At 46.5% G+C, this 27,826-nt stretch overlaps 1 protein-coding gene across 2 annotated transcripts in view; it reads left to right on the top strand.

Annotated features, from left to right (window-relative positions):
* The first annotated feature begins 275 nt into the window (after window positions 1-275).
* Window positions 276-27,826, top strand: part of RIF1 (replication timing regulatory factor 1) — a 79,021-nt gene continuing 51,470 nt past the window's right edge. For both annotated transcript variants that reach the window (XM_077447718.1, XM_077447717.1), the window contains exons 1-7: window positions 276-413; window positions 5,781-5,899; window positions 7,116-7,194; window positions 22,825-22,921; window positions 24,445-24,575; window positions 24,801-24,892; window positions 27,111-27,300. In XM_077447718.1, the coding sequence (XP_077303844.1) occupies window positions 5,793-5,899; window positions 7,116-7,194; window positions 22,825-22,921; window positions 24,445-24,575; window positions 24,801-24,892; window positions 27,111-27,300 (696 nt within the window). In that variant the 5' untranslated portion in view covers window positions 276-413; window positions 5,781-5,792. The remainder of the gene's footprint in view (window positions 414-5,780; window positions 5,900-7,115; window positions 7,195-22,824; window positions 22,922-24,444; window positions 24,576-24,800; window positions 24,893-27,110; window positions 27,301-27,826) is intronic.

The following is a 27,826-nucleotide window of genomic DNA, read 5'->3' as shown; positions in this document are numbered from 1 at the left end:
ACAATGTTTACCTGAGATTCACACACTTTTCACCTAAGATTCTCTCACTGAATCTCATGCTGATAATGTCTGAGTCTTGGGGGAGAATAACGTCTGGTTGGTAACTAGGGAAGTCTCTCTGTGCTCAGCCTGTGTGTATAGCAGACGGACGATAAGCTCGGCGCTCGGCTGACGGCTTGTCACTGACATCTCCTCCATGCCTTCAGTAAGGGGATCTGTTTCCTCCGCCGTACATCGATGAGCTCGGCGCTCCATTCACCAGGCGCTCTGCTCTTGTCCAATCCGGTGCCATTTGAGTCGGTGGTAGCGGGAAGAGGCGGGGTCGGCAGAGCGCGGGGAAATCAGGAGGTGGCGGGAGAAGGAGAGCGGAGGCGCTGTGTGTGTGTGTCCGAGGCGGCGGAGTGTGAGAAGAGGTGAGAGAGAGGTGACACCGGGACCGATCCCGGAAGGTGTGTGAGGGAGACCCCCCCCTCCCCCCCTGGACCAGCGCTGGGACGAGTCTCCCATATCGGTGACCCTCCTGTGGTGTGTGCGGGCTGCGTACCCGCTGAGAGGCCTGACAGGAATACCATCCGGGACTACAGGCCTCTGTCACCGCTATCCTGAGTGACACCGCAGAGGGGAGCCCACCGATACCGGGACAGGGGACACAATACTGGGGGGAGGGGGTACACCTGTAATACCAAAGGGACACCTCCAATCCTAGGAGGGGGGGGGGGACACACCCTATACCAATCCCGGGACGGGGGGACACCCCCCCTGTACCAATCCCGGGACGGGGGGACACCCCCCCCCTGTACCAATCCCGGGATGGGGGGACACCCCCCCCCCTGTACCAATCCCGGGATGGGGGGACACCCCCCCCCCCTGTACCAATCCCGGGATGGGGGGACACCCCCCCCCCTGTACCAATCCCGGGATGGGGGGACACCCCCCCCCCTGTACCAATCCCGGGACGGGGGGACACCCCCCCCCCTGTACCAATCCCGGGACGGGGGGGACACCCCCCCTGTACCAATCCCGGGACGGGGGGGACACCCCCCCCGTACCAATCCCGGGACGGGGGGACACCCCCCCCCTGTACCAATCCCGGGACGGGGGGGACACCCCCCCCCCTGTACCAATCCCGGGACGGGGGGGACACCCCCCCCGTACCAATCCCGGGACGGGGGGGATACCCCCCCCCCCTGTACCAATCCCGGGACGGGGGGGACACCCCCCCCCTGTACCAATCCCGGGACGGGGGGGACACCCCCCCCCTGTACCAATCCCGGGACGGGGGGGGACACCCCCCCCCCTGTACCAATCCCGGGACGGGGGGGACACCCCCCCCCCTGTACCAATCCCGGGACGGGGGGGGACACCCCCCCCCTGTACCAATCCCGGGACGGGGGGGGACACCCCCCCCCCTGTACCAATCCCGGGACGGGGGGACACCCCCCCCCCCTGTACCAATCCCGGGACGGGGGGGCACCCCCCCTGTACCAATCCCGGGATGGGGGGGACACCCCCCCCTGTACCAATCCCGGGACGGGGGGGCACCCCCCCCCCGTACCAATCCCGGGACGGGGGGGGGACACCCCCCCCCTGTACCAATCCCGGGACGGGGGGACACCCCCCCCTGTACCAATCCCGGGACGGGGGGGGACACCCCCCCCTGTACCAATCCCGGGACGGGGGGGGACACCCCCCCCTGTACCAATCCCGGGACGGGGGGGGACACCCCCCCCTGTACCAATCCCGGGACGGGGGGGGACACCCCCCCCCCTGTACCAATCCCGGGATGGGGGGGACACCCCCCCCTGTACCAATCCCGGGACGGGGGGGGACACCCCCCCCTGTACCAATCCCGGGACGGGGGGGGAACACCCCCCCTGTACCAATCCGGGGGCGGGGGGGGACACCCCCCCTGTACCAATCCGGGGGCGGGGGGGGACACCCCCCCTGTACCAATCCAGGGACGGGGGGGGGACACCCCCCCTGTACCAATCCGGGGACGGGGGGGGGACACCCTCCCTGTACCAATCCGGGGACGGGGGGGGGACACCCCCCCTATACCAATCCGGGGACGGGGGGGGGACACCCCCCTATACCAATCCGGGGACGGGGGGGGACACCCCCCTATACCAATCCGGGGACGGGGGGGGCACCCCCCCTATACCAATCCGGGGACGGGGGGACACCCCCCCTATACCAATCCGGGGGGGACACCCCCCCCTATACCAATCCGGGGGGGGACACCCCCCCCTATACCAATCCGGGGACGGGGGGGACACCCCCCCCCTATACCAATCCGGGGACGGGGGGGACACCCCCCCTATACCAATCCGGGGACGGGGGGGGGACACCCCCCCTATACCAATCCGGGGACGGGGGGGGGGCACCCCCCCTATACCAATCCGGGGACGGGGGGGGGGCACCCCCCCTATACCAATCCGGGGACGGGGGGGGACACCCCCCCTATACCAATCCGGGGACGGGGGGGGACACCCCCCCTATACCAATCCGGGGACGGGGGGGGGGACACCCCCCCTATACCAATCCGGGGACGGGGGGGGGACACCCCCCCATACCAATCCGGGGACGGGGGGGGGACACCCCCCCTATACCAATCCGGGGACGGGGGGGGGGACACCCCCCCTATACCAATCCGGGGACGGGGGGGGGACACCCCCCCTATACCAATCCGGGGGGGACACCCCCCCCTATACCAATCCGGGGGGGACACCCCCCCCTATACCAATCCGGGGGGGACACCCCCCCTATACCAATCCGGGGGGGACACCCCCCCTATACCAATCCGGGGGGGACACCCCCCCTATACCAATCCGGGGGGGACACCCCCCCTATACCAATCCGGGGGGGACACCCCCCCTATACCAATCCGGGGGGGACACCCCCCCTATACCAATCCGGGGACGGGGGGGGGGGGACACCCCCCCTATACCAATCCGGGGACGGGGGGGGGGGGACACCCCCCCTATACCAATCCGGGGACGGGGGTGGGACACCCCCCCTATACCAATCCGGGGACGGGGGGGACGACACCCCCCCTATACCAATCCGGGGACGGGGGGGACGACACCCCCCCTATACCAATCCGGGGACGGGGGGGACGACACCCCCCCATACCACTCCCGGGGACGGGGGACACCCCCCCATACCACTCCCGGGGACGGGGGACACCCCCCCATACCACTCCCGGGGACGGGGGACACCCCCCCATACCACTCCCGGGGACGGGGGACACCCCCCCATACCACTCCCGGGGACGGGGGACACCCCCCCATACCACTCCCGGGGACGGGGGACACCCCCCCATACCACTCCCGGGGACGGGGGACACCCCCCTATAACAAGGACGGGGGATCGGAAACCCCCCTATACCACTCCCGGGACGGGGGGGCGGAAATCCCCCTATACCAATGCTTGGATGGGGGGGGGCACCTCCTATACCAATTGGGAGGGGGAAGGCGCACCTCCTATATCGATCCAGGGTCGGGGGGGGGGGGGGGACACCACCTATACCAGTGATGGCAAACCTTGGCACCCCAAATGTTATGGAACTACCTTCCCCATGATGCTCCTGCACTCTGCAGTGTAGTTGAGCATCATGAGAAATGTAGTTCCAAAACATCTGGGGTGCCAAGGTTCACCATCACTGCCCAATACCAGTCACGGGACAGGAAAAAGACACCTGCGGGCCATTCATTTTCAGGAAGCCTGCAGGTGGGGTTTTTTTTTTTTTTGGTATTGGGATAGAGTGGTGAAGGGTTAGGACCAGTGGCTCTTTGTGGGTTTAACTGGATGGACTTGTCTTTTATTTTTCAACCTGCTGTGTATGGGTTGTGTTTTTTTTTTTCTTCCCTTCCTTCCTGTGTGCTCCTGTTGGGGAGATTCACTCTAATTGTCCTGATTACCAAAAGTCATTGGGAAACAAATGGGTATATCCAAAATATTTTCCAATGGTGAAACTCTTTCCAGTGACATCGGTCTGGGAGAATTTCCTCACGTTGGAAAGATGTTATCACTTCCTGTTGCGTCTGCTAGACAGGAAGTGAGGGGAGATCTCCCTAATGACAAACATGGCAAAAAAAGAAAGTTTGAATCCAAAGTGAAAAAAAAAAAGGTTTGGCTTTACATATACTGTAAAGTGGAACTGCACCGCTCCTAAATTAAATTGGCCCTATACTACGCGATTGCTCTGACCCGTCTGTCTGTGCAGATGAGTAGGGATGAGCTCAGGCGTGTTCGCAAGGAACACAAGCAGAGCCCGCCAGGAAGTCGGCGCAGCGCTGCACTAATCACAAGCAGTGAGACATTGCCCCGATGCGCAGCTGCAGAGATCAGGCAATGTCTCACTGCCTGTGATTAACGCAGCGCTGCACCGACTTCCTGGCGGGCTCTGCTTGTGTTCCTTGCGAACACGCCTGAGCTCATCCCTACATATGAGTGTCCCTGACCTCGCTCTGTCTGTATTTGGGACATCCGTATGGATGTCAAAACTGTAAGCGGCAGTTGTGTCTGTGTAGCTGCTCCATCATCCCAATAGACACAGATGGGACTGCCTGCACAGGGATACATGGAACACCTGTGTATCCCCATGCAGGTAAACATGGCTCTCGCACAGGTACACATTGATGCACCCCATGAGAAGGTGGCCTGATGGTCCAGCCACTCGGTGTCCTCAATCACCACCATGTCAGTCCCAGTGTCGCCATAAGGCTTGGTTTACACAGGGCTGATCAAAGTGTACCCCATGTGAGGGGTGTGTATTACCCACATGGGGACTCACAGGTGTCCAATGCAGGCAGTTCTATTCCTGTCTATTAGGACACAATGGATGAACGGGCACAGCTGCTGCTCCCAATATGAAATCTATGCGGGTACGTGTCAATAAACTCTCACTGTCCGTGTTCAGGTCTCTGCACCCGCATGGATGTCACATTGGGAGCAGCGGCTGCATCCCTGTTTTGTTTTACAACTGAAATATTTTGTATTCATTTACAGTCTTTTCTTTTTGTGTAACCAAAAAAAAACCCAGTGGTGACTAGATACCACCGAAAGAAAGCTCTGTCTCAAAAAAGAGTAATTGTCATTCAAAGCACGGCAGTGCTGAGATCTGAAATTGCCTGTGCTGGAAGGGGGTGAAATGCGTCCGAAACAAAGCCTTGCGATCTTTCTTGTGTATGATTTCTATGTTTGTCGCCACCTTCTTCCGGGTCATTCTTTACTTCTGATCATGCGTGCTTCCCCCCCCCCCATTCAATTATTTCTGTACTATTAACACTTTGAAAACAATCGGATGTTTTCTTCATGTGTGATAAAAAATTTCTAGCTAGCTCCTTTGTTTTTGTTTTTAGTTTTTTTGTCGGAATCGGCTGTCAAAAGCACTATGCTAATGAACAGATAACCAACCGATCGTTCCTCATCCTCATACAGAATTTTTCTTATAGTGTGTAACCCGGCTTAACTTTTTTTTTTTTTTTTTTATATTCATTCATTTTATATTCATGCGCCAAGGAAAAAGACCCCTTTTACACTGAGGCAATTTTTAGGCGTTTTTAGCGCAACGCTTCAGAAACGCTGAAACACAGGGTTTTAACCCATTTGGCAGCTAGCGGGTGTTAAAAGCGCCTTGCTAGCATCTGAAAAGCACCACTAAAATGACATTAAAGTGCTGCCATTGAACCCAGTGTGAAAGAAGCCTAAGATAATCGTTCATTCCTACTGCAGATAACTAGGCCAATTATTTTAAATTGCTTCTCATTTCTTTTCAGTTTTTTGGGAATATGGCTGCTAATCCAGAAAACGCTCAACTCTCGCCTCTACTAGAAACCTTGGAGGACACATCTGCCTCACATACAGAACAGACGGACGCTTATCTCTCGATTGCCAAGTGAGTAAAATTGCATTTTGGAACTAGAAACATTCCCGATTTCAGCGGTGCAAATTATTGCAGTGGATGCAGGGCCTAAATTACTAAGGACTTGGGGCTGTTGAGCTAACTAAATGTTAGCAAACAAGGGAAGCTGTTTTCACTATGACTAACTGTGAATACCCACTCTGCTAGGTGAACAGCTTCTTCTTAAAGTGGCTGTAAACCCTTACAAACCACTTTGACCTACAGGTAAGTCTAGATTAAGGCTTACCTGTAGGTCCAAGAAATATCTCCTAAACCTACACGGCTTAGGATATATTTACTAAAAGACAGGCACTGCTGTCTATGGCGCATGTGGCGTAGACAGCAGCACGCAGGCGCACTATCACCGTTAGCAGCATGCCACTGCTAACGCCGATGTGCCGTTAGTGGCGGCTCCCATGCGCATGTGCGGGAGTGACGACATCACTGCTCCGGCGCTGTGAGTGGCCGGAGCAGCGACACCAGGAAGAAGATGGACGCTCCATACTACAGGGGACAGCAGTGACATTGCTGGCTCCTGTGTCAGGTAAGTGACACATAATGGGCTACTATGCGATGCATAGTAGCCCATTATGTGTTACCTTTGCAGGGAGGCAACATGTATCCAGGGCCCAAAAAATGTAACATATTGCAGCCTTCCAGTCCTTGGGTGTGGTGGCTGTATTAGTTTTACTTTTCTTTTGGGCTTTTTTATTTATTTATTTTTTTGTACCTGGTTGATTCCCCAGGAACACAACTGTCCTAGGATAGCAATGTTCACGCTTCCTTTTGTAGCAGCAGAAACAAGACATGACTGCAGAACTGCCCTTCTCTTATTGTCCATACCAGAGGGAATTGGTTCTGTAATCCATAGAGATAGATGTGAACAAAGCAAATGTCAGTCAGCAGAGTGCAGAGAAAGTTATCTCACAAAAGTTCTAGCAAAAACAACAAGTATTTTTTGCATTTAAGCAGCTATACCAAAACATTTTCAATGTTACTTTTAAAAGACCAGAGGTGATCAAATAGGAGAGGGCAGGGGTTTGCATACACTTCAAGTAAATCAAGCCCGTGGTGTTTCATCTTCCATTCTGCTCTCTAGACCTTTTTAATATTAAATGTTGCACTAAATTTTATATTCCACAATAAAAATATTTAGGGCGATGTATACCAGTTTTGTGTGTGATAATTTGACATTTTATCCTCTTTGTAGCCGTCTTAGTGGAGAAGATGGGAAAGTTTTCAATGTCTCGGTTGGAAAGCAGTTCTCCCGTCTCATTAACATTTTTAAGGTAAGAAGAAAGGTGTCTCCTGTGTGTATGATTTAACTTGGCATAAAAAGTTTGATTATTGGGGGATGAGTAACTGCTTGCTGACCGTATCCTGTGTGTAAATCTATATATATCTCTATCTCGGCAAGGCAGCTCCCCTGGGCAGGATCACGTACCTGTACATGATCCTGCGCATCTGGGGCGCACAGCGGCGACCTGCTCCTGCTGTGATTGGACACAGCCGGAGCCCATCAATGGGTTTCCACTATCATTTGGGACATTTAACAAGGCAGATCGCTGTTCTGTGTTCCTACAAAGCAGGAACATGGATCTCCTGCCTTTCCATAGTACAAGCACCTCCCACCACAGTTAAAGCTTTTTCTTCCGAGCAGAATCGGGGAGGACTCTGCAACAAAGTTTGCAAATCTTTTTTTTTTTTTTTTTTTTTTTTCCCCTCAGCAAAAATGGAGTTACTCTTTAACCACTTGCTTACAGGGCACTTAAACACCTTCCTGCCCAGACCAATTTTCAGCTTTCGGTGCTCTCACAATTTGAATGACAATTACTCAGTCATGCAACACTGTACCCAAATGAATTTTTTGTCCTTTTTTTCCCACAAATAGAGCTTTCTTTTGGTGGTATTTGATCACCTCTGGGGTTTACATTTTTTGCGCTATAAATGAAAAAAGACCGAAAATTTTGAAAAAAAACGCATATTTCTTTGTTTCTGTGACAGAATTATGCAAATTATTAATTTTTCTTCATAAATTTTGGTCACAATTTATACTGCTACATATCTTTGGTAAAAATAACCCAAATTAGTGGATATTATTTGGTCTTTGTGAAAGTTATAGAGTCTACAAGCTGTGGTGCGAATCGCACAAAATTGATCACATCTGATGTACTGGTGGTCTATCTCGCTTCTTGTGACCCGAACAAACCAGGAAAGTACAAATACCCCCCAAATGACCCCTTTTTGGAAAGTAGACATTCCAAGGTATTTAGTAAGAGGTATAGTGAGCTTTTTGATGTTGTCATTTTTTTCCCACAATTCTTTGCAAAATTAAGATTTTTCATTATTTTTTTTTTTCCTCCACAAAATTGTCATTGTAATAGGTTATTTCTCTCACGTGGCATGTGTATACCACAAATGACACCCCCCAAAAAATTCTGCTACTCCTCCTGAGTATTACAATACCACATGTGTGGGACTTTTTCACAGCCTGGCCACATAGAGAGGCCCAACATGCAGGTAGCGCCATCATGTGTTCTAGGAACATAAGTTACACATCTAACTTGTTGACTATTTATTACACTTTTGAAGCACCAGGACAATGACACGTGACACTGATGACAGATGGCACTGATACGTGGCAATGATGACAGGTGGCACTGATGACAGGTGGCACTGATGACAGATGGCACTAATATGTGGCACTGATGACAGATGGCACTAATATGTGGCACTGATGACGCGTGGCACTTATACGTGGCACTGATGACACGTGGCACTAATACGTGGCACTGAAACGTGGCACCGATGACAGATGGCACTAATACGTGGCACTAATATGTGCCACCGATGACAGATGGCACTAATACATGGCACCGATGACGCGTGACACTGATGACAGATGGCACTGATAAGTGGCATTGATGACACGTGACACTGACAACAGATGGCACGTGACACTGACAGGTGGCACTGATGACAAATGGCACTGATACGTGGCACTGACGGCAGGTGGCACTGACGGCAGGTGGCACTGACGGCAGGTGGCACTGATACTGAAATGGATAAGAACTATAAATTAGTTCTTGGTTATCTGCTGCTATTCCTAATTAAAAGTATAAATGTGCATGCACATTAGAAGTAAACACTCTCTGAGATATGTTCTGCTCGGCTACTTCTAAATACTGATTTATTCATGGGCGGTGTTAATATTTTATACAGAAAGATACGTCATTATTATGTCAGTCTAATTGGTACATCTTATTGGTTACAATACAAGAGAAATGAAGAAACTTGATGCTTGAAGTTTGGTTGAAGCTGGTTCCCTTATCTCGAATGCATTCCTCTAACGCGTGGGATGTAGGGGGTGGACGCCATCTTGGCTCCGAACAGAAAGTCAATCTGTATATTACATAATAAGTAAGGAGCATGGGAACATGTATACACATAAGCAAATAGACATTTTCTGATTATCATTATGTACATTGGATTCCTTAACAGTCCCCCCTAAAATGGCTATTTTCTTCTGTCCCTCATCTAAAAGGTCCTCCTCACCTGGCTCATTCTCCTCAGCAACTCTTTTAGGCTGTATATAGAGTTGGGCAGCAACTAGTTCACTACCCCCCTCGATACAGCTGGAGAAGGGCAATCAGGTGCTATCTACCCCTATAACCCTAGAGGATTGTGAGATTTTGGACAGGGAGTGACTGTAGAGGAGTGAAGGGTTTGTCATCCTCCATCATAAGAGGGTCCTCTTCTTCTTGGTGGAGAAATGTAGGTGGGCTGTTGTCTACAGCCTTGCTCATTAACTTCTTTACGAAAGGTGGAATACAGCATACAATCGGGGGGTAAAAGAACCAGGATTATTAGTACCGTTACCCCTATCTGGGCGAGCACCTTCTGCCACCCACTCATCCAGCTAAAATATTGATCCCATGGGTCTGTAATACCGGAGTTCTTCTTCAACTCCAATGACAGATCCTCTAATTTCTTTATAGCTAAAGTTACTTTACCATTTGGGCCGGTATTATCAGGAATGTAGGTGCAACAGATTCCCGTTTTTTCTATTTTTACAGACACTTCCTTTCTCAGCTAACACCATGTCTAAGGCCACCCGGTTCTGGAATGTCATGTAGGAAGTGGGGGGGGTAACTGGTCAGCAATTCCCTGGAGGGCCTCTTTAGTGTAATTCACGTATCTTTGTTGGTTATAGTTTATGTAATTGATCCAATCTACATTCTTATTCACATTTTTTTATGGGGATCAAAGACTCAAAACCAACTTTTACCTGATCCCTGGATTTGAATTCATCAGGGACCCCCCTTGGGACCCCTATAGCGTCTACGTACACATGAGGGTCAAAGCTTCCGGAGAGAGAGCTGCTCGCTTCCTCCTCTGACTGTGTGTTGGGTCAGTGTATGTATCAGGGGTATCTTCTGCTAGGATATGGAGGGGCATAATCACCTTTCCAAGGGCACATTCACTGGTCCAGATACCCTCTAATCTGGTCCTATGTTCCAACCCACTGACCCTCCCAGGAACCACAATTCTGGCCCCAGTAACTGTCTGTAAAACACACATGTATATCCTTACCATCAGGGATGTCGCTGTACCAATGGCATTGCCATGAAAGAGTCAAACAGACAAGGTACTATGTCACAGTAATCAAAGGTAAAGGTGGTCACATGTGTACCTGAAGAGTTGTACCAAAATGTAATTATGTTATCATTTTTTGTGATGACCACCTCCTGGGCCTCCCCTCTAGACCAAACAGAAAAAGGATATGCAGCATGGTCGTCATGAAGTGGGCGGGATCTTGTCCTCGGGGGTGGAGCTTTCTTGCAGTGGGAAGCGTGTATTCAGGTATTCTTCCCGGCCAATTCCACTGAGGTGGCTGTGGTCAGCAAAACTTGGAATGGACCATCATATCTGGGTTCAAGAGAATGTTTTCTCACAAATTTCTTTACCAGCCCCCAATCTCCAGGCAGTAGTTGGTGTGTTCCTGTATCTAATTCAGGATCTGGAATGGAAGAAAACACCTGGACATGCATTTGGGTTAATTCTCCTGATAATGCGGTTACATAATTAGTCAACACATCAGATTGCAACTGTAACTGTTGTGGAAAGTAACAGCCAAGTCTGGGGGCTGAACCAAACAAAATTTTATAAGGGGATAGGGCATATTTCCCCCGGGGTGTGTGTCTGACACTGAACAGGGCAATGAGCAAACTGTCTGGCCGACTCATGTTAGTCTTTTGGGCCATCTTCTAACATCCTGTTTTTCTAGTGTCCCTTTCATCCTTTCTACCTTCCCGCTACTTTGAGGGTGGTAAGAGGTGTGTAGAGCCAACTGAACCCCCAGTGCTGCCCTAATCTTTTGTAAGGGTTACTGTGAAGGCTGGGCCTGATCGCTCTCTATCACCTCTGGGACCCCAAATCTACATACTATCTCACTCAGTAGTTCCTTAGCTGTGGTCCTGGCAGTCATGTCCACCTCCACTAGGGGGCGTATTTGAATCTGTCACTCCTTTGGCATTTGGGAGTGATCAATTTGTATCCTCTGGAAGGGGTATAGAGCTTTTGCCGGGTGCTTCTTCTGTGCCTTTTCTGTACATTCTGGGTTACATTTGTCGCAGATAGTGCATGATCTGCAGAAGTTGTTGGTCAATGAAGTAACTCATAAGTTCATAAGAGTCTTTGTCAAGTGGGCAGTTCCATTTGCCCATTGCACCATGGCTGGGTACATACTCCTGGGTAGACAAGGCTTCTTGTTGCACTCGAATAGTCCATCTCTGAGAGTTCCTCCTCTCCGTTTCCAGCTTTCCTTCTCATCCGGACTTGCTACTTCCTGTAATTATTTCAGATAAACTCTGTCCACTGGGAGAGTCTGTAGGATAAGCATGGAGTGGTCTTCTTCTACCACCCTGCTGTCCACTTCCCGTGGAACACTGGCTGTCTGTTTGGCAGCTGAATCGGCTAGATTGCCTCGAGCTTCCTTCGAGTTTAGTTTGTCGTGTGCTTTACTTTAGAATAGTCACTTGGGTTGGGAGAAGCAGGGCGTCCATCAAGTCCTTGATGGCTGAGCTATGTTTCACAGGTGTTCCTGCAGCCATCAGGAACCCTCTGTCCTTCCAGATAACACCAAAATCATGGGCAACGCTGAAAGCATATCTTGAGTCCGTATGAATGTTGGCTCTTTTTCCCTCTGCCAATTTACATGCTGTAGTAAGTGCTTGCAGCTCTGCCACCTGTGCAGACATCACCAGTAAGGTTTCAGTTTGGAGAACCGAGTTTTCAGTGGTGACCTGGATCCTGCAGGGGTATTTCACTCACAGTGGGGAGATGCGTGGTTTCCAGCCGCATTCGTTCGATGCAGTTATGGGGTGACAAGTCAAGACTCGACTCCTCCTCCTTACCCCCCTCGAGAAGTGGAAGAAGGGTGGTAGGTTTCGGTGTTTGACAACGTAATAGAGTAATGCTGTCTAGAAGGTAGAAACACAGGAGTCTCAAGTGTCTGGCAATGGACAGATGTTTCGGCTGGATCTTGGTGGAGTATGGGAGCAATGTCATGGGAGCAAGCAGAACGAGGCAGAGTCCGAGAGCCAAGTCCAAAGTTTTGTCAAACAAGGCTTGTGCAGCAAAGACAGCTCACAGACACGATGGGCCTCCTCTTGCTATCACATCCAGCCGACAGGAATAATATCCTATAGGGCGTAGGCAGATGCCGTGTGATTGGGCGAGTACACCTGTAGCATGTCCCAGATGTTCGGATACAAAGGGTTTGAACGTTTTGTTGTAGTCTGGGAGCCCTAGCGCCAGAGATGGTGTGCTTGAAGGCCTCAAAGTTGGATATTGCTTCAGGAAACATCTGGAAGGGGTCTGATTTCAGGGCATCATACAAAACTTGCATCAGTAGGGAGAGTTCTGGAATCCATGCTCTGCAATAGGAAATTAGTCCAAGGAAGGAATGAAGGGGCTTCTGGCCTTGTGGCAGTGGGATGTCAGAGATTGCTTTCACCCTGTCTTCAGTGAGGTGTCTTGTCCCATGGGACAAGACAGTGTCCAAGAACAATTACAGATGTTGAGCACCACTGCAATTTGGGCTTTGAGGCTTCGCAACCCTGTGTGGCAAGATAGCCCAACTGGCTTTCTGAGGTGACTTCAACAGTGGGTAAGTCAGCTGCACAGTGGAGAAGGTCATCAACATATTGGAGGAGAATCACTTCCAGGTGATCCTCTTGTCATGTGTCAAGGATGATAGCCGTAGCATTTGCAAACTAGCTTGGAGAGTTCTGTGCCCCTTCTGGCATAACTGTCTGGGTACGTTGCTGCTTCTTTTCGTGGGAGAAGGCAAAGAGGTACCTGCAGGAAGGATGCAGGGGTACACTGTAGAATGCATTTGCCAGGTCCACCACAGTGAAGTACTCAGCCATTGGAGGTACAGCTGATAATAAGGTATGTGGATTTGGCACAATTGGGGTGTCCAACACTGTGACTTCGTTAATTGCTCGCAGATCCTGCACCATCCTGTATCTGTCAGGTTCTCCCTTAGGTGTTTTCTTCTTGACAGGAAAAAGAGGTGTATTACATGGTGAGGTACAGGGGATCAAGGCCCCATTCTGGACCAAGGCAGCTACATGTTTCGAGATAGCTTCTGATTGCGCCAACTTAAGTGGGTATTGTGGTTTCCGGGCAATGATGCGCCCTCTTTGAGCTTGACTGAAACTGGTGGCACTTTTAAGTGACCAATGTCTTCCGGGCCTGTGGACCATAGACACGCAGGAATTCTGTCAAGTACTTCTTTTGGTATTGAACTTGGAGTTATTGCTTCATGAAGTGTCATCAGGAGAGGCAGAGAATACAAAGCAGATGAGTCTTCCAAGGATAGGGGAGTATGTAACTTCACCCCCCTATAGGTGTGAAAATGATTGACGCCTGTAGTCTGGACAGCACATCAGCTCCCTGTAGATTCAAGGGACATGTAGAGGACACCACAAATCTGGTAAGCAAATCAGGAAATGTCCCCACTTGGCGAGGCTCAGTGAGTGGACTGGAGCGGGGCACCCCATCCACTCCCACGCAGGAAACATCAATAGTGGAAAGGAAAGAATTATCAGGCAGGTCCTCAGCCCTCAACACACTCCTGGCTGCACTCATGTCAATGAGACAAGTGGTAGGTTTTCCTTGTATAGGTAACGTGACCTTTGCTAGGGGTCCCCCAGTCTCATTTGAGGACACTGTCATAAGGGGTGACACGGGTTTTCTCATTTCCTAGCATGAGTTGGGGCGTGGTGGTGAAGGTCCATGTCCACGTTGCCCTTCGCGGGGATCCCTGTCATGTCTCAGATGTCTTGGGGCTCTGCATACTCTTCTGATGTGACCCCGCTTCCCACAGTTGTAACAGATGATCTTTTCCCAGGTATTGGGCAGTGGTGGTGGACGAGTGTAGGCAGGATCTTCGTCTTGTGTTACCATGAGGGGCGTTGTTTTTTTCCTTTTTGGTTTTCTATCCCTCTGGCCACCAACAGTAAATTTGACATTTTCATTGAGCGATATTCAGGGCGGGCCACCATCAGGCTTTTTCTGAAATCCTCTCTGAGTCCTGAGACAAAAGCAGATGATAACACGTGTGTGTGTGTGTCTTTTCATAGAGGGAAAAGCCCAGATGTTCAAAGGCCTGTATGAGTCTAGCATGATACTTCTCCACAGACTCCCCTTTATCTTGGGCAATATCTTGGATTGTGGTGGTCTGATCTGCCAATTTCTCCTTTGCCCAGTCGCGGAGTTGTGCACAGAACTCCAAGCCTGAGGTATAAGAAGTGGCACTTGCCAGGCAGGCATCATAGTAGGGCCGCCTGCATAACTGGCCAAAAGACATGTCCTGCTTTAATTTGGCATAGGCTGATCAAGTCTCTCCAGGCAGCTGAGTAAGCTTCTTGTATCTGCACTATCCTGCGGTAGAAGAGCATTGGCTGTTTCTCTGGGTCAGGCAGACTTGTCACTAAGGTTGCTGCTTGTGATGGGGTAAAAGCGACATACATCACCGGTGCCCCTTCTGGTAACCGAGACTGGTGTTGGGGCGGGGGGGCTGAGAATGGGCACTGTTTCTCATGGTTGTCAGCATATGTTTGAGATCCTCTCGGAACTGTGAGTCCGGAGCCGGATTAGGGGTTAAATCAGCAGGTGGCCTTGCTGCCTGTTGTTGGTCTTCCCACTCGGATGCTTCTTCATCATTAACAAATCCGGCCTGTGAAGGTAGTGCTTCCATATTAGGGAAGACAGGTGTGTGGTAGGAACCATCCTGGTTTAAATGGGAAGAACTGGTTATATGCCACGGCTGGGCCTATTGGGTGTACCAAGATGGCCGCCGGCAGTAAGTGCACTGGGCTGTGCCTGAAGCGAGGGCTTGGGTGTACCAAGATGGCCGCCTGGGAGTGGTCACAGTGGGTTATGCTCGGGTTGGGGTGGTGAGAAGGGAGTGGGCGTTAGTTGTCCCTCTCCTCCTTCGTTCCAGTTTTTTTGTATATGGGGGCGGTACAGCCACATTTAACTCTGTGATTCACATACATAGCACAATTTGCATCTTTCTTGATTTACTCTTCTATCCAACCTTCTTTGTGCAATGACCTTGCCGTCCTGTTCCATGCTTCTGCCACATCCAATAAGCCGTTATCACACAGACTCTACTTTTTCTTCTTATCAGCACATGCCATTCTTCTGCACCTTACAACATCTTCTCTCTTCTTCTAATATCACATTCTAGCATTCCCTTCTCTCTCTCTCTCTCTCTCTGTCTGTCTCTCTCTCTCTCTCTCTCTCTCTCTCTCTCTTTTTAAGCGGACGGCTTAAGAGGAGAATACAGGCAACAAAGTGGTTAATACTCCTCTGACTGCTGTCTTATCAAAGAATTCCTAGGGTGGGGGCTCGCATCCCTGCGAGAGATCTGTCTCCTAGCACACTCCTGACTGTTCGAGGGTCAAAACTAGCACGTCAGAGGTGGTGTGGAGCAGTGGCTTATGGCCCAACTGATCCTTCAGGTAGCCACTTTCTCGCACCATCACCCTCTTCGTGTATATCAAACAGTAATGGACAAATACACACAGGACATGACACCTGACACTCTTTGAACTGCAAAGATAGCTCTCGGGAAAAGCTCACCTGAGTCACAAGACTGCCAAATTCCAGCTAGCCTTCTTTCAAACTGCCCTCATTCACAGTTTGAGCTAAACCCTCAGGAACGCTTTCCCGAGCAGAACATTCATAGACGGTTGCAAGGCTGCCACATCCGCAAGCCTTCTTTCAAACTGCCCTAATTCACAGTTTGAGATTAACCCTCAGAGGTCCTACACAGCCAACCTCGAGTAACCCCGTCTATAAATGCCTGCAGAATTCCACCCCACCACCAGAGACACAATCTAGGGGTGAGGATGGACACACGCCTGCAGCTGCACTTTCAGTCTGCTAAATTTGCAATTCTTCAGAATGACAGACACTGAACAGATAATAGTCAGCAGAAAACCATTAGCAGGTTCGTTAAAACAGCTTCAGGCGAGAAATAAGTTACCTGCCTCTTTGAACAATCGAAAGGAGCCAACAAGACCAAATAAACCAGGCAAACCAGAGAAGTCGTACAATGGTAAGGATAAATATGCTTACCGTACTGAAAAATATACACCAACAATATTGCGCAAAAGAAAAATTGAAAAAGAATAATGGAAAAAAAAATATATATATATAAGGAAATGTATATGATGAGCAGCCAGCACGCTAAAACTAGGGATTTTTTAGCTGGACAATAGATCAAAAATGTAGTGCGAGCGCTCAATCTACACACGTTTTCTTATAGTGCTACAAAAATGATATGTGCACAAATGTATATATAAAATTGCCCAAAGAGAAAAGAGTGAATACACTGTAATAAAAGTACAAAATATAAGAATATATACAGTGACTTATATAAAACAAAAAATAGTGATTAATAGGATATTATATCACAAAAGGAGAAAACAGTGACTGTGGATATCAAAAAAATAATCACAGTGATGAAGTCCGTAAATGGATATATAGTCCAAAAAACAATCATACAAAGTGCCAATAACAGCCAGGATTCTGTGATAATGTGACCGAAGAAGACAATGTTTCACCATGTGACGATCCCACCACCGTATAGGGTGCAGGCTTACCGGATCTGTATGACCCTAGCAGACATACGCCTCAGGGGTCAATCAAAGCTTGTGATCCCAATAAAAATGGTCTCAAGGATTAGATGTGTCAGTCATGGTATATACGATCCCAACAGATCCCCACGGATGGCTAGATGTAGTCAATATTCCTCATGTACATGTACAAATCCAACAACGACTCATAGGCAGGCATAGAAGATGAGAAGACAAAGCCAACATGGCATAATAACGTTTTTTAAAAAGCTTTAATAAAAAAATTTTTTGCTAAAACTCACATTTCCAAGAAAGATAATCAAGCGTGTCAAAGAGGTAAAAATGGCAGTAGCGGAGTCCTCCCGACGCGTTTCGACCCACCGGTCATCATCTGGGGTAGGCTCACACTACTGTCCTACTGCCTTATATAGGTACTCACACAGTAAAGTGATGAAATTCCTCCATGTGTTGTGATTATGCCCACTTCCGGTATATCCAAAATGGCGGGCGGGCGTGCGTTCCACGCCTCGATTAATCTGCGTTCCACCCATATATCTACACCTTTTAAACCCAGAAAAAATAATTGGAAGAGATGGTAGTTCTACTTCCGGTTTCCGGAAAAAATGGCGGCCCGGCGTGCGTTCCACGCCTCGCATTAGATGCGTTTCACCTATTCATATTAATGTGTGAGAAGGAGATATAAGCACTGACTTGTTCCATATATAAAAAGGGCCGGCATCTATAAAATTGGGATATTGTGGGCTTACAAATAATAAAGAATTGCATCCAAAACCCTTTTTGAAAATGGTGATCAGGAACCGGAAGTGCGCATCCACACAACCCGGAACCGGAAGTGAATGTCCATCACTTCCGGAGCGGAATGGGGAAGTAAACAAGACATGAATACAAAAGAATCACTGTCTATTCTCTTATACTAATAAGAAGGTGGCGCTAATGACACCTAGTGGCCACTAATAAAATTGCGGCTTAATAATGCAGGAAATAAACTATCTATACATCACACTGTGCAAAAAATACATCACGTGCTATAGAATAATAATAACTTTATGGTCAAAAATGACTGTCTGACCATATGCCATAAAAATGAATGGATATTATTAATAAGATCATTCAAAAAAGTTAAAAATAAAATGAAATAAAATAAAAATATAGATATGTAAAATAAGAACTACTACATGAATGATACCCAGGGTAAAAGATACCCAATGCCAGACTATAAACCTACCCAATGCCAGACTACACAACACTAGTATCAAAAGGTCCTATGACTCATCAATGAACGCATTAATGTCCCACTCCACATTCATACCGAATGGGGAGTGGGACTGAAGTTCATATATCCAAAAAGTCTCAAGCCTGGAGACCCCACGAGTAAGGGGCCCCCCTCTCCAAGGTGGAATATATTTATCAATCACGATAAATTGAGTGCCACGTAGATCATTATTAGAATACCTACCATCTATTATCTACCTAAAATCCACAAGAGCATAACAGCTCCCCCCGGTAGACCTATTGTAAGTGGCATAAATTCGGTTACAGCACGCATAGGTAGATACATAGACTTTTATCTTCAACCACTCGTGAGAAAGATGCCCTCATATATACAAGATACTGGGGATACCATCAGAAAATTGGAAGGCCTACAGTTCCAAGGACAATGTATTATAGCTACTGCGGATGTTTCATCCCTGTACACCTGTATTCCACAGGACAAAGGAATAGAAGCGGTACGCTTCTTTCTTGACCAAGAACGCACGCTAGTTCCCTGTCAACGTAATTACATTATAGAATTATTGGAATTTGCCACCAGCCATAGCTATTTCTGGTTTGGTGGTCAGTATTACTCACAACAAAGGGGTGTGGCCATGGGGGCGAAATTTGCGCCCAGTCTGGCCAATCTTTTTATGGCCAAATGGGAGGAGGATGTCGTCTATGCTCAGCGGAGCCCATCATTGATTTTGTGGGTCCGATACATAGACGACATCCTCCTCCTATGGGGGGGTACCCCCGATGCCCTTCTTGAATTTTTTGGTGTTTTGAATAACAACGACAGGGGAATCTCATTAACTTACCAGACCAGCACTGAAAGAATTCAATTTCTTGATTTGGATATTGGAATTTCTTCAGGGGGTTTCAGTTTCAAAACCCACTTCAAGTCCACTGACCGCAACAGCTATATTGCCATGGATAGTTGCCACCATAAAAGTTGGCTCACCTCCGTTCCACGCAGTCAATTTGTTAGACTGCGTCGTAATTGTACCGATGATTGTACTTTTGTGGATCAGGCAAATTGTTTAAAACAACGGTTTCTAGATAAGGGGTATCATGGACCGACTTTAGAAAAACAACTACAGGAAGTCTTGAATATAAATAGGGACACTCTCCTGCAGGTTAAAATCCCTCGGAATGACAGTGAGAAATTTAAATGGTCCTTTATAACCACTTTCAATATGCAACATAGGCAGGTAAAAAAGATTTTCAGTAAACATTGGGAGGTCTTGAGAAAGGATCCTGTACTGGGTCCTAACCTTCCTGAAAGAGCCAATGTGTTATTTAGAGGGGCTCCCACCTTGCAAAGTAAAATTGCCCCTAATATCATTAATCCTCCAACACAGTCCACTTTTTTTCATAACATGGTAGGTTATTTCCCGTGCAAAAAGTGTAGTGTTTGTCAGCATAATGTACTGACACAACGAAAAATCTCAGAATTTACATCTACAGTAACTGGTAAAAGATATTCAATTAAATGTTTTTGCACCTGCAAAACTAAATATGTGGTGTATTTAATAACATGCCCTTGTGGGAAGCAATATGTTGGCCGGACCACTAGAACTTTTTCTATAAGGGTCGGCGAACATATTTCCCTGATTAGAAGTAAATTATCAAAGCACACGGTGCCGAAACATTATAGGGAATGCCACAATAATGATCTACGTGGCACTCAATTTATCGTGATTGATAAATATATTCCACCTTGGAGAGGGGGGCCCCTTACTCGTGGGGTCTCCAGGCTTGAGACTTTTTGGATATATGAACTTCAGTCCCACTCCCCATTCGGTATGAATGTGGAGTGGGACATTAATGCGTTCATTGATGAGTCATAGGACCTTTTGATACTAGTGTTGTGTAGTCTGGCATTGGGTAGGTTTATAGTCTGGCATTGGGTATCTTTTACCCTGGGTATCATTCATGTAGTAGTTCTTATTTTACATATCTATATTTTTATTTTATTTCATTTTATTTTTAACTTTTTTGAATGATCTTATTAATAATATCCATTCATTTTTATGGCATATGGTCAGACAGTCATTTTTGACCATAAAGTTATTATTATTCTATAGCACGTGATGTATTTTTTGCACAGTGTGATGTATAGATAGTTTATTTCCTGCATTATTAAGCCGCAATTTTATTAGTGGCCACTAGGTGTCATTAGCGCCACCTTCTTATTAGTATAAGAGAATAGACAGTGATTCTTTTGTATTCATGTCTTGTTTACTTCCCCATTCCGCTCCGGAAGTGATGGACATTCACTTCCGGTTCCGGGTTGTGTGGATGCGCACTTCCGGTTCCTGATCACCATTTTCAAAAAGGGTTTTGGATGCAATTCTTTATTATTTGTAAGCCCACAATATCCCAATTTTATAGATGCCGGCCCTTTTTATATATGGAACAAGTCAGTGCTTATATCTCCTTCTCACACATTAATATGAATAGGTGAAACGCATCTAATGCGAGGCGTGGAACGCACGCCGGGCCGCCATTTTTTCCGGAAACCGGAAGTAGAACTACCATCTCTTCCAATTATTTTTTCTGGGTTTAAAAGGTGTAGATATATGGGTGGAACGCAGATTAATCGAGGCGTGGAACGCACGCCCGCCCGCCATTTTGGATATACCGGAAGTGGGCATAATCACAACACATGGAGGAATTTCATCACTTTACTGTGTGAGTACCTATATAAGGCAGTAGGACAGTAGTGTGAGCCTACCCCAGATGATGACCGGTGGGTCGAAACGCGTCGGGAGGACTCCGCTACTGCCATTTTTACCTCTTTGACACGCTTGATTATCTTTCTTGGAAATGTGAGTTTTAGCAAAAATTTTTTTTATTAAAGCTTTTTAAAAAAACGTTATTATGCCATGTTGGCTTTGTCTTCTCATCTTCTATGCCTGCCTATGAGTCGTTGTTGGATTTGTACATGTACATGAGGAATATTGACTACATCTAGCCATCCGTGGGGATCTGTTGGGATCGTATATACCATGACTGACACATCTAATCCTTGAGACCATTTTTATTGGGATCACAAGCTTTGATTGACCCCTGAGGCGTATGTCTGCTAGGGTCATACAGATCCGGTAAGCCTGCACCCTATACGGTGGTGGGATCGTCACATGGTGAAACATTGTCTTCTTCGGTCACATTATCACAGAATCCTGGCTGTTATTGGCACTTTGTATGATTGTTTTTTGGACTATATATCCATTTACGGACTTCATCACTGTGATTATTTTTTTGATATCCACAGTCACTGTTTTCTCCTTTTGTGATATAATATCCTATTAATCACTATTTTTTGTTTTATATAAGTCACTGTATATATTCTTATATTTTGTACTTTTATTACAGTGTATTCACTCTTTTCTCTTTGGGCAATTTTATATATACATTTGTGCACATATCTTTTATGCTTACCGTACTGTTAGGGCCATAAGCCACTGCTCCACACCACCTCTGACGTGCTAGTTTTGACCCTCGAACAGTCAGGAGTGTGCTAGGAGACAGATCTCTCGCACAATACGTGGCACTGACGGCAGGTGGCACTGACGGCGGGTGGCACTGACGGCGGGTGGCACTGACGGCGGGTGGCACTGACGGCGGGTGGCACTGACGGCGGGTGGCACTGACGGCGGGTGGCACTGACGGCGGGTGGCACTGACGGCGGGTGGCACTGGGGGCGGATGGCACTGGGGGCAGGTAGCACTGGGGCGGATGGCACTGCTGGGGGCGGATGGCACTGCTGGGGGCGGATGGCACTTTTTATTTCATTTTTTTAATTTATTTTTTTTCCACAATCAGAACGGCTGCCGCTGCAGCCGTTCATCTCTCCCCTCTCGCACTGTCTGTGCGAGGAAGGAGAGCGGCGCTGCGAGATGATCTCATATGTTTACATATGAGATCATCTCCCATTGGACACGCCGATCACGCTGTAAACGGCCGCTGTGATTGGCCGTTTACAGCGATCTGTGTTTGCCTGTCCCCGGGGGACACAGCGAACACAGAACTTCCGCGATGCGCGCCCGCGGCGGCGCGCATTGCGGAAGTATACATCAGGCCGTCCAGGGACGACCGCCCGGACGAACGCGCCTGCTCTACGGCCGTCATTCGGCTATAGGGCGGGCGCGAGGAGGTTAAAGTGGAATTAAACCCATTAATTTAAACAAACTGTCACACTCATCCAAACCGTCAAACCATCCAATGGCTGGTGTCATAACTGATCACATGTGCAGCATCATGGCAGTTAAAGTTTAAACAGCGACCAAGATGGCAGCTTCCTTGGCTGAAAATGATAGGGGGTATACTTGCACTCAAATTTGAGACAATGTTTTACTCCTATCGATAATATTTTTTGATTTGTTCGCAGTAAATTTCATTTTTATTTATTTTTTTTTATTTTTTTTCAGGATTCTGTTTGCTTTTCTATTTCATATGCCCTTAACATAGAATTTTATTTTGCAGGCACACATTTCTCACCAGAATTCAGACCTCAGTAACGCAGCACTTCAAGCATTGGGATTTTGTGTATTCTATAGTAACATAGCATCCAGCTTATCAGGTATTACTAGTAATGATGATCATTTTTCTCCTGAGGGAAGTTTATTGCTGTTTTGATATTTTCTCATTACTATTTGTGCGGGGGGTGTCATATTTTGGGTTCTTAACACTTTGATCCTGTTCATTTCACATCTCTTCCTCTCCCTGGCCAAAAAATTAGGTGAGTGGTTGTCATTTCAACAATAAGACAGACAGTAATAATTAGCCAATAGTTTGAAAGCCTTCCTTATTTTATTTTATGTGCGTTCCTAGAAAAAAAAAAATTCCCTTCCTGTCCCAACAAGGGAAGATTTCTCCAATAGGGACACAGACTTTAATAAAACCTGACAGGATCTATACTGCCTCCTGTGCAAAACCTGGTAAAAAAAAAAAATGGTTTAGGCTGCAGTTGGGCTTTATTGAATAGGTTGCTTGGAAAGCTGTAATGTGCAATCGCCTGGTCATGCTGTACTTCAGCTATAAGCAAAGGTAATGTGGAGAATTTTTCAGACTCTTAGATTTTAACTAGGGAGGCACCAATGCCGTTTTTATCAGCAAGTACGCGTATCGATACCTTGCGGTGTGATTCACATCCATACAAAATTAATGGATGCAAATTGCAATGCAAGGAATCGCATGCAATTTGAACAGGAACATGTTGTGATTTCTGTCCGAGTAGCATGTGGGTTCCTCATCGTTCTAGTGTGAACCCCGGCTTTTCATAGTGATTTTTTTTAAGTTGGGTTCACACAGGAGCATTGCAGCAAATCGAATGCGGGTTGGACAGGCATCGCATTCCTGTTTAATTCAGATGCAAATTGCAAATTATCGGGAGCATTTTCTTTTTTACAAGTACTCAGTATCGGAACAGATGCTGGTATATCCGTTTCCTTAGATTTAACCATTATCTTGCTAAATAGAAAATGTTGTGGACCTTATTGACCTTCATCAGCTATACAACTCCGCAAACTAAAAAAAAAACGTAGCCGCTGCTGTAAACATTAGGCCCATTACCATACAGGTATATCTGTGTTTTGACATTTTTAAATGGGAAGTGGTTTAATTTTTCTGTTAGCATTGTTGTACTCTCAACTTTGGCTCCTAGTGTACTGCATTTTAAAACATGTCCAAGTACAGTAAATTTGCTTTCTTTAGTTATATTTACATACTGAGCTTCTGAATAGCTTATTTCATGGTGTATGATCAATGATTGCAGTTTAACTGGAAACGTTCTATAACTAGAATTAGGGGCATGTAGTTGCATAGTAAATTATTAGCTCCCTTGGTTGCTAGGCCAATGATTGACATGACCTAAAATGTGCCATTCTAAACCATTCCTCCCAGGTCTTTTCTTTGCCGTTTCTCAGAAATTCCATCAGATGTTCGTGGATAAAATGTATGGTGCTGGTCATCCCTGGAACTGGGGTGTGTGTTCAGCTGACTCAGTTTGTTAGTTCACACATTCCTTTTGAAAGGAGAGGCCTGTATGTTCTGTGCACACTTAGCTACATTCCTTAATCATTTTATGCATGGTTTTTCTTTTAGCAACTGAGGTGGAAGAGTTACTGCAGTCACTTAACAGTATTGCTGTAAAATCAGCTGATAAAAACACATGCACAAGAGCACTTTGGGTGATTTCAAAACAGCACTTCTCTGCAGAAGATGTTGGAAAGGCGGTGAGTTCTCCAAAAATGTATTTAGCCAATCTACTATTGCACAAAACGTTGAATTGCTAATCTCATTAGGAAACTTTTTTTTCTTTTTGAATGAGAGTCTCCTCGGAATGTATTTTAATGGTTCCCTTTTATAAGCATGCCTCCAAACTCATACCCCGGGAATTTGACGTCAATCTGTTTTAAACCTTCTGTATAATTTGATGACATAGTTTTCTTGCTTTCCAGGTACCGTCAATACTTTCTACATTAGAAAACGTATTAAATAAAGATGTGCAGTCAGTTGTCATTGCCTATGAAGCACTAAATGTTGTTATAAGGTAAGAAAAAAAAATTAAAAATTATCAAAGGGGTCTTTAACAAATGGTAATTTTGCAAAATACAGAGTAAAGGATAAGTTCACCTATAATAAAAAAAAAAAAAAAAATATATATATATATATATATATATATATAATTTGTGTGTATATTTTCCTCAGCAGCCTGCAGAGCATTGCACCTGTCATCTGTGGATCCCGGATGCAATGTCAGGCTCCTGCACAGTCCAGGTTTGTGCCTATATCGCCTTACAGGCTTTTAGTTACAAAGCTTGAGGAAGAGCTAACGGACTAAGAGGGTGTCGTCACCATCCTCGCAGTCAGTTTAGAAAATGGAACAGTGCGGAGTAGCTTCCCTGTCTGGGGAGGAGGGCACTGTGTTACTTTTGTAATATGTTACTAAAGGTGAACCTATCCCTTAAAATGATCATGCTAGACCATTGATACAAAGATTTACAACAGGCTCTAGGACTGCTAATATATATTTTAGCTGTGATGTCAATTGGGATTAGGTTCAGTGCAACTTTGTAATATTTGCAAAAGATCTTTTGTAGGTTGTGAGTGTACCTAACCATAGTGGAAGTGGTCTTATACTCAAATGCTTTGTGACCGGACCAGACTAGAATAGGTAGAGTAATAGAAGGGGTAAAATGTCTTTCCTAGAAATCTTAGCTGTGTTAGGGGTGTTTTGTCCCCCTAAACCCTGGGCTATTTATCTCTGCTGAAAAGGATCATCAAAGCTGAACTTTGATCTAGTGGTCGACCGATATATCGGCCGGCCGATATTTGGCATTTGTGGCATTCGGCCGATTGTGCTGATAAAAAAAGCCGATTACATGTTCAGAGCAACTTGCAAAATACTTCTGTAATAGAAGTCAATGTAAGTTGCCTGAACTTATCAGTGAAGAGACTTTCCTCCTCTCTGGGCAGGCTTCCAAGAAAAGATCAAAGAGATACAATGTTTACACTTCAATGGACTGAACTCCCTGTGTAGAAGTTCTCAGTTTAACCATTTTAAAGACAATCTTTTCTGACACTTGATGCTTACAAGTAAAAATCCAGTATTTTCTGCTAGAAAATCACTCAGAACCCCCAAAAATTATATATTTGTTTTAGCAGAGACCCTAGGGAATAAAATAGCGGTTGTTGCAATATTTTATGTGACGCGGTATTTGCGCAGAGGTCTTTCAAACGCAATTATTTTGGAAAAAATACACAGATTAAAAAAAACGAAAACCGTAAAGTTAGCTCTTTTTTTTTTTTTTTTATTTATTTTTTTTTTCGTCAAAGTTTTGAGTACCTGTTTTTGTGTATTTAATATATAGTTTTTTTTTTTGTATTTTTTTTATCTAAATTGGAGTTTTGTTTAATAAATGTGTAAGAAATTTTCTGCATCACTTATTAAGGCTGCTTTCACACTGGAGCGGGCAGGCGTTGACGGTAAAACGCTGCTAGTTTTAGCAGTGATTTATCGTCATTTTAGCCCCGCTATTCGGCTGCTGGCGGGGCAGTAAAGCGCTGCTGTAAAATCGCATTGCATGCGCTTCAGCAGTGGTGCCCATTCATTTCAATGGGCAGGAGTGGTGGAGGAGTGGTTTACACCGCTCCAAAGATGCTGCTTGCAGGATTTTTTTTATTTTAATTTTTTTAACGTAAAGCCAGCGCATCTCCTCCGTGTGAAAGCACTCTGGCTTTCACACAGACTGCAGGGGAGCCGTTTTGAAGGCAATTTACAGGCGCTATTTTTTAGCCCAAAATCACCTGAAAAACGCCCCAGTGTGAAAGGTGTCCAACTTAGATTTTATGAGATGAAGGGACAAAAAAAGGGAAAAAAATAAATAAAAATTGGCCTAACATATCGGCCCAAAAAAATCGGCATCATATATCGGCCTCGGCCGCCACGATTTCTAAATATCGGCATCGGCCAGAGAACCCATATCGGTCGACCTCTACTTTGATCTACACCTTCCTCATGCCTTTGCCCACGTGAAGAACACTGAGCGTAGCCTGGAACAGATTTTTCTTAGAAAACGGTGTGTGTTGCAACATTTCTATTTTTATTTTAGCCATTCTGACCAAGACCCTTTTTAGTATTGTTTAAAGAAAAGTTAAGAGAATCTGAACTCTTAGATTTTTAAATTTTATATTTTTGCAAGTGTATGTAAAGTCTCTTTAAAACCAAGCTGAATTTAAAATATAACTTGTTTTGTTTTTTTCCCTAGACTAGTGGAACAGACACCTGCTCAGATGACAGATGAGGCAGTCCGATGGGCAAAGATTATTATCCCATTGGTTGTCCACTCTGCACCCAAGGTTCGATTAAGAGCCGCAACCGCATTAGAACTCGGTGTGCCACTCTTGCTTCAGAAGCAGCAGGAGGTGGCAGCCTTAACAGAACAGCTCATGACCTCTGTAAGTATAACTACGTAGACTGTGGTGCATGCTTGTAAGTTAGTGGTATTTTAATCCTTTTTGTACTTCTGCCTCTGGAAGTATTAGCTTGACAGTAACAGGGTATAAATTTTCACTTTTGTGCGTTTTGTAAATGAAGAAAAAAAAAGTATTACACTTGCTAAGCCCTTCATTGTTAATGGCACCCCAAACACGATAAGATGTGTGTGTGGGTTGTGTTTTTTTGGTTTTTTGTACAAAGCTTAAAATGGTGCTTAGGCTACAGTGTAGAGAGACCCTATGCTTGTGGCACAACAGGCAAAAAATGCCCATGTGATTTTTGCATGCATTGATGAAATGTTCTTGTCAATAAATAATACAGAGGTTGGAATAAATAATTCAGTCGCACTGTGAAAGTGAATGAGCTATACAGCTACCCGGATCACTTTCTCTTTACAGCTGAAAGCAGGCCTTCAGTCTATGGACGTAACTACTTTAGCTCTTTGGACATGTAGTAAAACCTATTCTCCTTGGAGAAGAGGCGCTT

This window comes from Lithobates pipiens, unplaced genomic scaffold (genome assembly GCF_037356315.1).
Source record: "Lithobates pipiens isolate NorthernLeopardFrog02 unplaced genomic scaffold, aLitPip1_a1.2 Scaffold_22, whole genome shotgun sequence".
Taxonomy (NCBI): Eukaryota; Metazoa; Chordata; class Amphibia; order Anura; family Ranidae; genus Lithobates; species Lithobates pipiens.
The sequence above is the reverse complement of the archived record's forward strand: the minus strand, read 5'-3'. Positions and strand labels throughout refer to the sequence as shown.